Raw genomic sequence first — 13,157 nt, 5'->3', positions numbered from 1 at the left:
CACAGGCCTGGAAAGTGGACGCACTTTCTTTCAATTGGACAACGTTGACAGTCTATGCCTTTCCGCCTCTTCCTCTGCTGCCCAAAGTTCTACTAAAAGCCAGAGCAGAGAGGCTGAAAATGATTCTCATTGCTCCAAATTGGCCAAGACAACACTGGTATCTGCTCCTGAAGAGCCTGACACATTTCCCACCATGGATCCTACCTTTAGTGCCTCTTCTGTTGTCCCAGCACAACTTCAAGACTCTTCACAGCCAGCTCAAAACTCTAAATCTAGCTGCATGTTGAATCCCTTGATTTCTCAACAGACCCTCCTCTCCAAGGAGGTGCAGGATGTCATCTTGGAGGCCAGAAGACCTTCTACTAGAAAAGCCTACTCCGCCAAATGGAAATGGTTTTGTGCCTGGAATCAGGAAAAGGGCCAGAATCCTTGGGTAATAAATTTACCTCAAATTTTATAGTACCTAGCTGAGATGTTAAACAGTGGACTTTCCTTCTCCTCCATCAAAATCCACGCTTCAGCCATTTTGGCACAATACAACACAGATCCTCCTTTATTCTCTCATCCTCTCAAGACATTTCCTCAGAGGGGCAAAGAATATAAAACCCCCAAGGAAACCACCAGTCCCTGCTTGGGATCTCAACTTCATATTGGAAAAGCTGACCCTTCCTCCCTTCGAGCCAGCTGCTTCAACAGAACTACAATACTTGTCATGGAAAACAGCCTTCCTTCTGACTATCACCTCAGCACGCAGGGTTTCGGAACTACAGGCCCTCATGGCTGTGCAACCTTTCATCATTTTCCATCAGGACAGAGTTTCCTTACGAACCAACCCTACCTTTATGCCAAAAGTAGTATCCAGTGTAGCTTTGAATCAGACTATCCACTTACCTACCTTTTACCCTAATCCACAAAACAAAGGGGAAAGACTTCTGCATTCCTTGGACATTCACAGACACCTTCATTATTATTTGGACAGGACAAAGCCATTTAGGAAATCCGAGCAACTCTTTGTGTCCTATGCTACAGGTGCTCAAGGAAAGGCTATCTCCAAACAGACAATCTCAAAATGGATAGCCCACTGCATACGCTTTTGTTACTCATTCCATGGAAAAGCTGTGCCTTCAAGCATCAGATCCCACTCCACCAGGGCCACAGCTACCTCTGCAGCTTTCCTCAGGGGGGTTCCTACCAAGGACATTTTGGAAGCAGCCACTTGGAGTTCAGTGCACACTTTCTCCAAACACTATCACCTTCCACTTTACTCTAAATCTAGAGTGGGATTTGCCACATCTGTCTTGCGGGGCATCCTTGCTCCTCCTAGTTCCACTTAGTGCCTGCCACCCCTACTTAGCTTTGGGATTCTTACCATCTGTAATGACTGCAGCTGTATGCACGATGAACATAGTACAGTTTTGTACCTACCATAAATGTAGATGTTCGAGTGCTCATACAGCTGCAGTCCAGGTTACCCTCCCTCCAACCCCTCTTAGGACAGACCTTATGACAAACACCTTTATCATACAACCTATTTGAGGTATTCTTTTATGGTGTATTTGCTTGCAACTACTGTTTTTAGATTTATCTATATTGCATGTTTGCATAACATTATGTTTTGCCTTCCTTCTGGGGCAAGAAAAACTGAAGAAAATGGCGTCGGCTGCCTCTTTTATACCCCTGCCGCACTGACGTCAGGGAAGAAGCGACGACAACCGATGCCGGACCTAGACTTTGGAATTCGGCCGACCGAGGACCCACCTGACGGCAGGATAACCCATCTGTAATGACTGCAGCTGTATGAGCACTCGAACATCTACATTTATGGTAGTTACAAAACTGTACTTTCCTGACTCTCGCAAATTCCTTTTCAAAAATCCTACTGCTGACCCAGAGATCATCTCCCAGGGGCCTAAAGGTATCAAAGCAACTACAGCTAAGAATCCCACCCCTTCGGACAGTGATTCCAGAGCTTTAGACAGATGTGGTAAGAAAGTATACACCTCTGCAAGTCTCGCCATTAGGGCTTTGAATTGCCAGTTCCACATGCTGAAGTACCAGCAACATATTATGGAACTTATTAAGCAAAAAATAGCTACCTTTACAGACTGTACAGAAAATAAAGAATTACAGGAGCTTATGCATTCTGCAAGCCAAGTCAGCAAGCATACTTTGCAATGTGGCTTTGATGCCCTAAAAGCATCTTGCAGGGCAGCAGTCACTGGTTCTGTACTGAGAAGGCATGCTTGGCTTAAGGAGCAGACCTTGCCAGACCATGTCAAATCAAAATTACTAGACGCTCCTTTGAACAAGGACAGTCTTCTGATAGAAGAAAAAGCTAAATCTGTGCAGACAGTCAAAGATTTCTTGCAAGTACAGCCTCCTATATTCAGTAGGCATTGCCCCTCAAAACATTGGTCCTTTCCAGTCCCCTCAAGACCGTCTCAGCCTAGACCCAGGGGAAACAGACCCCCCCAGACTACAGTCTCAGGGTATGCAGAGATCTAAGCAATGGAGTGCCTCCACTTCAGGAACGGGGAGTGCTAAGTCACCCCCTTATGGAAAGAATTTGCAATGACTTCTCAACTCCCCACCTCTACCCAACTGCTCGTGCCCCTAGGAGGAAAACTTGCCCATCATGCAGAAAACTGGACTTCCATCACCAAAGACTAATGGGTCCTCAACATTGTATCCCAGGGGTACAAATTTTACTTCCACTCACTGCCAACCCCAAAAGGGTTCCCAGACCTTCCTCCAAACCGGTGGGCAGAGGCACAAAACCAAGTTCAATCCCTGCTCTCCATAAGGGCAATTCAGCCTATTCCTGTGGAACAGATAGGTCAAGGATTCTATTCCAGACTTTTCCTGGTACACAGAAAAGAGGGCACCTGGCGCTCAATCCTAGGTCTTTCCATTCTAAACACCATCCTGGTGGTACCAAAATTCAAAATGCTCACCCTTCAGCAGCTTCTTTCTGTGCTGTCCTAAGATGCCAGGTTAGCCACCCTAAACCTAAAAGAAGCCTATCTGCACATCCCTATCAGGGACTCATGCAGGAAATATCTACGGGGCAGGATCTATGCATTATCAGTTCTCTGCACGTCCCTTTGGCTTATCCACTGCTCCCAGAGTATTCACAAAATGCCCGACTCCAGCCATTGCCTACTGCAGACAGAGACAAATTCAAATTTACTCGTACTTGGACGGCTGTCTGATTCAGGCAGACAGTCAGGAAATGCTGTTGCAGCACCTGACATTTGTAAAAAACCTTGTAACCTCCCTGGGGTACACCATCAACAAAAAGAAATAAAAACTGGTCCCCAGTCAAAAGATTGTATTCCTGGGAGCAAACTTCGACACAGCATCCCAGATAGCATTCCTTACTCCAGAAAAACAAGCCTGTCTGACAGACTACTTCTCCCAAATGGCCCCCAGAACTCAGCTGTCTGCAAGGAAAACCTGCAGGCCCTAGGGTTCATGGCCTCTTGCATCCTACTAATTCCATATGCCAGACTGCATATGAGGAAACCTCAATGGTACTTAAAAAGTCTTTGGTGCCAACATTCTCAGGACCTGGAAACTGTCTTTCCTATCATACCTTGTCTAAGGACAGAGTTTCTGTGGTGGGCAGTAGCATGCAACCACAACAATGGACTTCCCTTTACTCAACCCCATGCCGCCCAGACCCTAACCACAGACTCATCAGACTATGCCTGGGGGGGATACACCTGGACGACAAGTGCATTCAGGGCCACTGGAGTCCAAGTCAAATTCATCTGCATATCAAGCAAAAAGAGATGCTAGCTGTTCAGCATGCAATAATCTTACTCAAACACAAACCAGGAAATTAAACGGATCCTGTATGCAGTACAGCTTTCGCCCCAAAAACAAAATAGGCAGCCACAAGAGTACACAAATTTATTAGAGTGAAGCTTTCGATAGCAGACTTCATCAGACAAAAACATGTGCCATTGGTTTTAATTTATACCTATGGTGACATCATTAATAGGCAATAAAACAATTAACTTGTAGCCAATGGTACATAATGAAAATAAATTAAAAACTAAAACAACAACATTTTCTTAAACAAGAACATCCTAATGTTGGTCATAAAGTAACAATTATCTAAATATTGTTATTAATAAGGATGTAGAATAATATAATAAGATAGGTAAGAAATAAAATAAGAGAGACATATAAAAGTACATAAAAAATACATAAAAAATACATAGAAAAATACTTTGAATCAAACCCCACCATGACAATAGAAAGCATAAATATTAAATAAAGACATATTATAAAGTAACCAGCTCACTAGCAATAAAAATTCCTAACAAGACACCAAAACACTACCTTGAAGACTTTTTAGTTTTAAATTACTTCTAATCGAGCAACTATCATTTAGGCCTGGTTGTGCATAGCGTTCAACCTGATCTGCCATTTTAATTCGGACTCCTCTAGTAGTAATTTTAAGGGGGCTCCTCTTTTCTTTTCTAGTACCTGGTCTATAACTATAAATTTAAAGAAGTGGTCACTAAATGAGACCAAGTGTCGAGCTAATGCATTTTCTTCCTTCCTTTTCTTCATAGCATACTGATGCTCGTAAATTCGCTCCCTCAATTTCTTCGGTCTTCCCTACGTAGAATCCTGGGCACTTCTGGCATTGTGCCAAATACACTACCATGCTGGTGTTACAAGATGCTCTACATCTCATGTTGAAACAAACACCATTCACACAAAATCTATTTGTTTCCTGAATGTACTTGCAATAGTTACAATTCTGGCATTTGTACATGCCAGGTGTTCTTACTGAACTAGGATTGGAGTTTTCAAGGAGGCATTTCATGTTTTTACCTCTCCTGAAAGTTATCTCCAGTTGGTCACCTAGTTTACTCGATAAATTAGCATTATTACTAAATATAAGCCAGTTTTTCCTAATAATATCTACTACAGGGTAAATATTAGTAGAGAAAGTGAGAATTAATTTAGAATTACAGACATTTAGTGGCTCGTTGCCTCTAGTATTCAAGCCAGGCACTACCACAATTGGTTCCTGACTTGCAGCATCCATCAGTTTACACAAAATGGGTTGGTAAATTCCTCTACTCCTTTTGTCACTAACTTCTTTAACCAAAGCCTCCAATAAATCCGAAGGGTAACCTCTGTGTGAAAACATATTAGCTAATAGCTCACATTCGTGACTGAAATCCTCGCCTAGGCTAATAATTCTAGCGGCCCGAACTAATTGACCCTTGATTACTGATTTTTTCTGGTGGCTTGGGTGGCAACTACTATAATGCAGTAGGGAGTTAGAATAAGTCCCCTTCCTATAAATCTTGGCTAAATAAGCTTGTAAGGTAACATTTTTTGTTAACCAAACATCCAGGTAAGCAATTGCATCATTACTGTAAGTGGATGTAAAATTCAGATTAGTAGTAGAATTAAAGTAATCTAAAATAGACTTACTCTCTCTCCACCTTTTAGCAGAATAAAAATATCGTCCAGGTAGCGTGTAATACTTAATTTTAACTGTCATTATGGTTATGTAAAACATGTGAATTCTCCCAATGTGCCATGACCATGTTGGCTAGACTTGCCCACATGGGGAGCCCATGGCCACCCCAATTTCTGAAGGTAGAAATTGTCCCCCAACATAAAGTAGTTGTTGTACAAAATCAAGTCCAACAAGTCTAAAACCAACGCGATTTCAGTTGTTGAAGCATTTTGCTTCTTGAGGAATATAGCTACCCAGTCAGTGGCGATGTTCAAAGGGATACATGTATAAAGGTCTTTTACATCGACAGTCATAAAATTACATTGATCATCGAATTCCAATTCAGATATTTTAGATAGAAATGACCACGAATCCTTGCAAATCTGATTTTCTCCTACTAGGTATTTTTGCAGGATGTGATCCACTAGCTTTGCACAGGTATCGTGGGGAGCCTCTACTATCGACTAAGGCATGGGGGGATCGTGCAACCCCTTATGTATTTTGGGGATCCCAAATATACAGGGAAATCTAGGATAGATGGTCTTCAAAAAATTAAATTGGTCTTGATCTAACCAACCATCCTGGAACATCTCTTCCAACGTGTTTTTGATCTTGTTGTATGCCTTCCTTGTTTCAGAGATGGAACTCAATGTGTATGCATCCCCTTCAAGGAGGCTAGTCATACGGTCAAAGTAATCTACTTTGTCGAAAATCACCACACCTCCTCCCTTATCTGGTTTGCAGATACGCAGATTATGTGACCTGACATAGTCAATTAAATCATTTTCTTTACTAGAATCATTATTCCGATGATGTCCATAGGCGAATGGAGAAGAATACCTAAGGTCCAGTTCGCACATATTCTCAAAACATTGTATTGTGGGGTGTAGTGGGGGGTTGAATGTACTTGGGACTCTCAAGTTGTTTCTCACATCACTTATACCCTCATTTCCAAACATCAACTGGAGATTTAATTTACGTGAAAAGAGCTTAATGTCAACAATTGTGTTTACTAAGTTAGTATTGTGCTGAGGAACATAGGTATGACCCTTAGCCAATAGTTCAGCCAACTCACTACTTATTACAACATCAGAAAAATTATAGATATAAAAGTCACCTGTACTATTTGTGGTAATGTTAGGTTTAGTTACCCCAATATCTAAACTACTAACAGAAAGTACAGGTTCAAGTTCAATTTCTGAGGAAACATCTTCCCTACTGGAGTTGGTAATATTCAACACATTAACAATGTCTAAGTCATCCTTAAAGACTGATTTGGTGCAACTGTCACTGTTCAGTGGGTTATAGAGCCTATCCACATTACCTACACAGAAATCAACACTGTTAGTGGTATGACTAACATTGGGGTTAACAGAATAGGCATCATATATTGGTCGAGAGTTACTAACTTTGGATTGTAAGATAGGATGTCCATCTAAATTGTCACTATATATAATCAAGTCCTTTTCACGTAAATTAAATCTCCAGTTGATGTTTGGAAATGAGGGTATAAGTGATGTGAGAAACAACTTGAGAGTCCCAAGTACATTCAACCCCCCACTACACCCCACAATACAATGTTTTGAGAATATGTGCGAACTGGACCTTAGGTATTCTTCTCCATTTGCCTATGGACATCATCGGAATAATGATTCTAGTAAAGAAAATGATTTAATCGACTATGTCAGGTCACATAATCTGCGTATCTGCAAACCAGATAAGGGAGGAGGTGTGGTGATTTTCGACAAAGTAGATTACTTTGACCGTATGACTAGCCTCCTTGAAGGGGATGCATACACATTGAGTTCCATCTCTGAAACAAGGAAGGCATACAACAAGATCAAAAACACGTTGGAAGAGATGTTCCAGGATGGTTGGTTAGATCAAGACCAATTTAATTTTTTGAAGACCATCTATCCTAGATTTCCCTGTATATTTGGGATCCCCAAAATACATAAGGGGTTGCACGATCCCCATGCCTTAGTCGATAGTAGAGGCTCCCCTACGTATACCTGTGCAAAGCTAGTGGATCACATCCTGCAAAAATACCTAGTAGGAGAAAAACAGATTTGCAAGGATTCGTGGTCATTTCTATCTAAAATATCTGAATTGGAATTCGATGATCAATGTAATTTTATGACTGTCGATGTAAAAGACCTTTATACATGTATCCCTTTGAACATCGCCACTGACTGGGTAGCTATATTCCTCAAGAAGCAAAATGCTTCAACAACTGAAATCGCGTTGGTTTTAGACTTGTTGGACTTGATTTTGTACAACAACTACTTTATGTTGGGGGACAATTTCTACCTTCAGAAAATTGGGGTGGCCATGGGCTCCCCATGTGGGGCAAGTCTAGCCAACATGGTCATGGCACATTGGGAGAATTCACATGTTTTACATAACGACATAATGACAGTTAAAATTAAGTATTACACACGCTACCTGGACGATATTTTTATTCTGCTAAAAGGTGGAGAGTGTGAGAGTAAGTCTATTTTAGATTACTTTAATTCTACTACTAATTTCCTGAATTTTACATCCACTTACAGTAATGATGCAATTGCTTACCTGGATGTTTGGTTAACAAAAAATGTTACCTTACAAGCTTATTTAGCCAAGATTTATAGGAAGGGGACTTATTCTAACTCCCTACTGCATTATAGTAGTTGCCACCCAAGCCACCAGAAAAAATCAGTAATCAAGGGTCATTTAGTTCGAGCCCGGAGTATTATTAGCCTAGGCAGGATTTCAGTCACTTAATGAGCTATTAGCTAATATGTTTTCACACAGAGGTTACCCTTCGGATTTATTGGAGGCTTTGGTTAAAGAAGTTAGTGACAAAAGGAGTAGAGGAATTTACCAACCCATTTTGTGTAAACTGATGGATGCTGCAAGTCAGGAACCAATTGTGGTAGTGCCTGGCTTGAATACTAGAACACGAGCCACTAAATGTCTGTAATTCTAAATTAATTCTCACTTTCTCTACTAATATTTACCCTGTAGTAGATATTATTAGGAAAAACTGGCTTATATTTAGTAATAATGCTAATTTATCGAGTAAACTAGGTGACCAACTGGAGATAACTTTCAGGAGAGGTAAAAACATGAAATGCCTCCTTGAAAACTCCAATCCTAGTTCAGTAAGAACACCTGGCATGTCCAAATGCCAGAATTGTAACTATTGCAAGTACATTCAGGAAACAAATAGATTTTGTGTGAATGGTGTTTGTTTCAACATGAGATGTAGAGCATCTTGTAACACCAGCATGGTAGTGTATTTGGCACAATGCCAGAAGTGCCCAGGATTCTACGTAGGGAAGACCGAACGTAAATTGAGGGAGCGAATTTACGAGCATCAGTATGCTATGAAGAAAAGGAAGGAAGAAAATGCATTAGCTCGACACTTGGTCTCATTTAGTGACCACTTCTTTAAATTTATAGTTATAGACCAGGTACTAGAAAAGAAAAGAGGAGCCCCCTTAAAATTACTACTAGAGGAGTCCGAATTAAAATGGCAGATCAGGTTGAACGCTTATGCACAACCAGGCCTTAATGATAGTTGCTCGATTAGTAGTATTTTAAAACTTAAAAGTCTTCTAAGGTAGTGTTTTGGTGTCTTGTTAGGAATTTTTATTGCTAGTGAGCTGGTTACTTTTATAATATGTCTTTATTTAATATTTATGCTTTCTCTATTGTCATGGTGGGGTTTGGATTCAAAGTATTTTTCTATGTATTTTTTATGTATTTTTTATGTACTTTTATATGTCTCTCTTATTTTATTTCTTACCTATCTTATTATATTATTCTACATCCTTATTAATAACAATATTTAGATAATTGTTACTTTATGACCAACATTAGGATGTTCTTGTTTAAGAAAATGTTGTTGTTTTAGTTTTTAATTTATTTTCATTATGTACCATTGGCTACAAGTTAATTGTTTTATTGCCTATTAATGATGTCACCATAGGTATAAATTAAAACCAATGGCACATGTTTTTGTCTGATGAAGTCTGCTAATCGAGCAGACAGCCACTCTAATAAATTTGTGTACTCTTGTGGCTGCCTATTTTGTTTTTGGGGCGAAAGCTGTACTGTTCAGCATGCAATAACAGCTTTCAGATCCCTACTCTCACCAGGACCCCTGCTAATAAAAACAGACAACACCACAGTTATGTGGTACATCAACAAGCAAGGGGGAACCCACTCTTACCCACTCTGCAGGCTAGCCATGGCCCTGTGGAACACGGCCTTGGACATGGAGGTCCATCTGCAAGCTCAATTCCCGCCAGGCAAACAAAATTCACTGGCAGATGACTTAAGCAGAAATCTCCTAGATCCACACAAGTGTCAATTAGAGCCCAGCGCCTTCAGCCTTCTGATTCAGAAATGGGGGACCCCAGAGGTAGATCTCTTTGCCTCCCCCAGCAATCATCAGCTCAGCAAATTCTGCACCAGGACACCTCACAGCAGGGCCTGGAAAGGGGATGCCCTGTTCTTCCAGTGGGTAAACCTCTCAGTCTATGCATTTCCCCCTCTGCCCCTTCTCTCAAGAATATTTCTCAAGATAAGACAGGCCAGACCAAGGACAATCCTGATTGCCCTGGACTGCCACGTCAGCAATGGTACCCACTACTGTGCAGCATGTCACCGGTGCCACACTGGCAACCTACCCCAGAGTCCGACCCTCCTCACTCAGCAGGGGGGATAGATCTTGCATCCACAACTGCAAACCCTGAATCTTGCAGCCTGGCTTATTCCTTGAATTCTCCCCCAGTGACCAGCCTAAGCAAGCAGGTGCTGGACGTAATTCTTGAAACCAGAAAACCCAGTACAAGGAAATCCTATGCTGATAAGTGGAAAAGGTATTGCTCCTGGATTCAGTCTAAAGGAGAGGACACAACTCTGCCCTCCCTACTTCTAATCTTGGATTACTTAGCAGATCTACTCCATGGAGGACTATCCTTCTCCATTAAGATCCATGCCTCTGCCCTCTCGGCTCATTACAACACTGAGCCGAGCCACTCTTCTTCTCTCACCCTCTCATCAAACAGTTCCTGAAAGGGGCAAACAAGTTGAGGCCACAAAGGAGAGCACCCACCCCTGCTTGGGACCTTAGCTTTGTACTGGACGAGCTCACACTACCCCTTTTTGAGCCTGCAGCACCAGCAGAGTTAAAATTCCTCTCTTGGAAAACAGCATTGCTTCTGTCCATCACTTCAGCTAGAAGAGTGTCTGAGCTACTAGCACTTATGGCCGTGGAACCCTTTATTATTTTTCATGCTGACAGGGTCTCCCTTAGGACTAATCCTTCCTTTATGCCTAAAGTGGTGTCCAGTGTGGCTCTCACCCAATCTAGCTATTTGCCAACCTTCTTCCCTAATCCTCAAAATAAGGGGAAAGATCCTGCACTACTTGGATGTGCACAGGCAGCTCAGGTTCTACCTTGGTAGGACTAAGCCCTTCAGGATATCTAACAAGTTATTACTCAGTTTTGCACCAGGGTCAGAGGGGAAGGCCATTTCAAAACGGACAATTTCCAAATGGATAGCACACTGTATCCATTTCTGCTACAAACACCATGGGAAACCACCCCCTCAGGGGGTTAGAACACATTCCTCTAGGGTGACTTCTACCGCTACAGCATTCCTCAGGGGAGTCCCTACCAGGGGCATTCTGGAGGCTGCTACCTGGAGTTCTGTACACACATTCTCCAAGCATTACCACCTGCCTGTATTTTCCAAATCCAGGGCGGATTTTGCAACTGCAGTCCTGCAGGACATACTATCCAGCCCAAGGTCTTCTTCACTGCCTCCACCCTTTTTTCAGCTATGGGAATCAACCGAAGTGTGATGACTGTAACAGTGAAACACGAAGAACATAGTACAGTTGTGCACACTTACCATAAATGTAGATGTTTGTGTGTATTCAGTGTTGCAGTCCTGGTTTCCCTCCCTCCAGCCCCCTTCTCTCTCTCTCCTCTGTATGTATCCCCTCGCAGGGGTATTGGTATTTACTTTTTACTGGTGGTGATTTTCCCACCATAGCTTAGCTCCCTATTGGGGGGCTCCTGACATTTGGGGCAAGAAAAAGTGATGTAATGGCGTCGGCTGCCTGTTTCTATACCCATGATGACCTGACATCAGTCCTGGAGTGACAGCAACCGATGCAGAAATACTACGTCTTTGGTATTCGGGCCGACTGAGGGCTACCTGCAGGCAGATAACCCAAGTGTGATGTCTGCAACAGTGAATACACTCGAACATCTACATTTATAGTAAGTGTTCACAGCTGTACTGTCTGAATACTTAGAAGAGGTGTACAGATGGCCGCCACAGTAAATGTGCATGAAAAAAGCTGAAAAGGTATTTTTTCTTTAGCTTTGAAAGCACTGATTTCTTTGTTCTGCTCTATATAGTTGCATTTCTTATGATGATTTAACCACAGAAGAACAGTGTCATCCTGATCCTCCTCCTGCTCTACAGATGCATTTCTTTCCACGCTGAACGATTGCATGTTATCTAACCCCATTTTATCTGTCCTTGACATTCTTTAAGAATTTCATAATTGTTTTTCTTGCTTGAAATGGCTTGCTTTCCTGTAAAGTGTACCTATTTTGGGGGTTGGATTTGTATGTTATACCTAAATATTTACCAGTCCCTTTTTCAATAAATCCTCATTTTGGTAAGTTACAGACAAGGGTAATGAGTGTTGTTGCTTATATGACATCAGCATAAAGTTGTTTTTTTTCAATCAGAAGTACAAAATTTGGACTTTCATACTTGTAATTGTCTGACGCATTGCATGACTTCCGATTTGATTGTTCAGGTTGTTGTGGAGGTACTTTGTTTTTCTAATTGAATAAATATGGATTTGTTGTTCATTTACAGGAAAGCTGGTATATGATAGAATTTTATCCATGTGTGCAGATAATCGCAGTACATTACCAGGTGGGTAAACATTTGAACTTGTACACAGCATGATCTCTTACAATCGGTCATTAAACAGCTGTCTGTTCACAAACATTGATATTCTTGACTGAAACTTTAAATGTATTTCCAGCAGCATTGTTAGTAGACTGTAGATGTTAAAAACCTAGATCTCGGTTTGTAATGATAGACATGGTTCCAGCGTTCATACAGACATCATGCTAACTTTATAGTCAAGGATAAAGTAGTCTCCATAGCACTTCATGCTGAGTGCAAAGATGTGGCACACTCTTGCTACGTTTTATAGACAGGGTTATCCAGCAGTGAATATCACCTGATTTCAATGTTAGAAAACCTTAGGAGGCATTTGAGTTGCAGCCGTGTGGGGTAAAACATTTGGAGTAAGTGTAGAGTTTCGGATTACAGAGTAAGAAAAGTTTTGAGCGTTTAAGAGATTGTTTACGTATCTGTGAAAATGTTTCAATTTTGGTAATTTTTTGAAAATATCTCTATACTATTATATGCATTGAAAGTGTTTCATTAAACTGTACCTTTGCATAAGGCACTTTGCTTTATTTATTTATTTACTAATTTTGCCTCAGACACCCTGCTGACCTTGAGCTCTCTTAGGGTCATATGTAGGTACTGGGCTAGTGGCCCTAGGGCCTGTATAAGCTAGCCAGAAAGGTACCCTGGCTTTCGCCATGCAAGAAAATTATTTGCCTGTGCCCCTG

The 13,157-nt window shown here is 41.5% G+C and overlaps 1 protein-coding gene across 1 annotated transcript in view; it reads left to right on the top strand.

The window, feature by feature from the left end:
• Window positions 1–13,157, top strand: part of VPS35L (VPS35 endosomal protein sorting factor like) — a gene marked incomplete in the record, with an annotated part of 3,288,436 nt that overhangs the window by 578,119 nt on the left and 2,697,160 nt on the right. Inside the window, 1 exon segment of the mRNA XM_044089753.1 lies at window positions 12,385–12,444. Coding sequence (XP_043945688.1) covers window positions 12,385–12,444 — 60 coding nt within the window.

Source organism: Protopterus annectens, chromosome 12.part0, assembly GCF_019279795.1.
Source record: "Protopterus annectens isolate FY-2018-M chromosome 12.part0, PAN1.0, whole genome shotgun sequence".
In the NCBI taxonomy this organism is placed as follows: domain Eukaryota; kingdom Metazoa; phylum Chordata; order Ceratodontiformes; family Protopteridae; genus Protopterus; species Protopterus annectens.
This window is presented reverse-complemented; position numbering and strand designations above follow the sequence as displayed.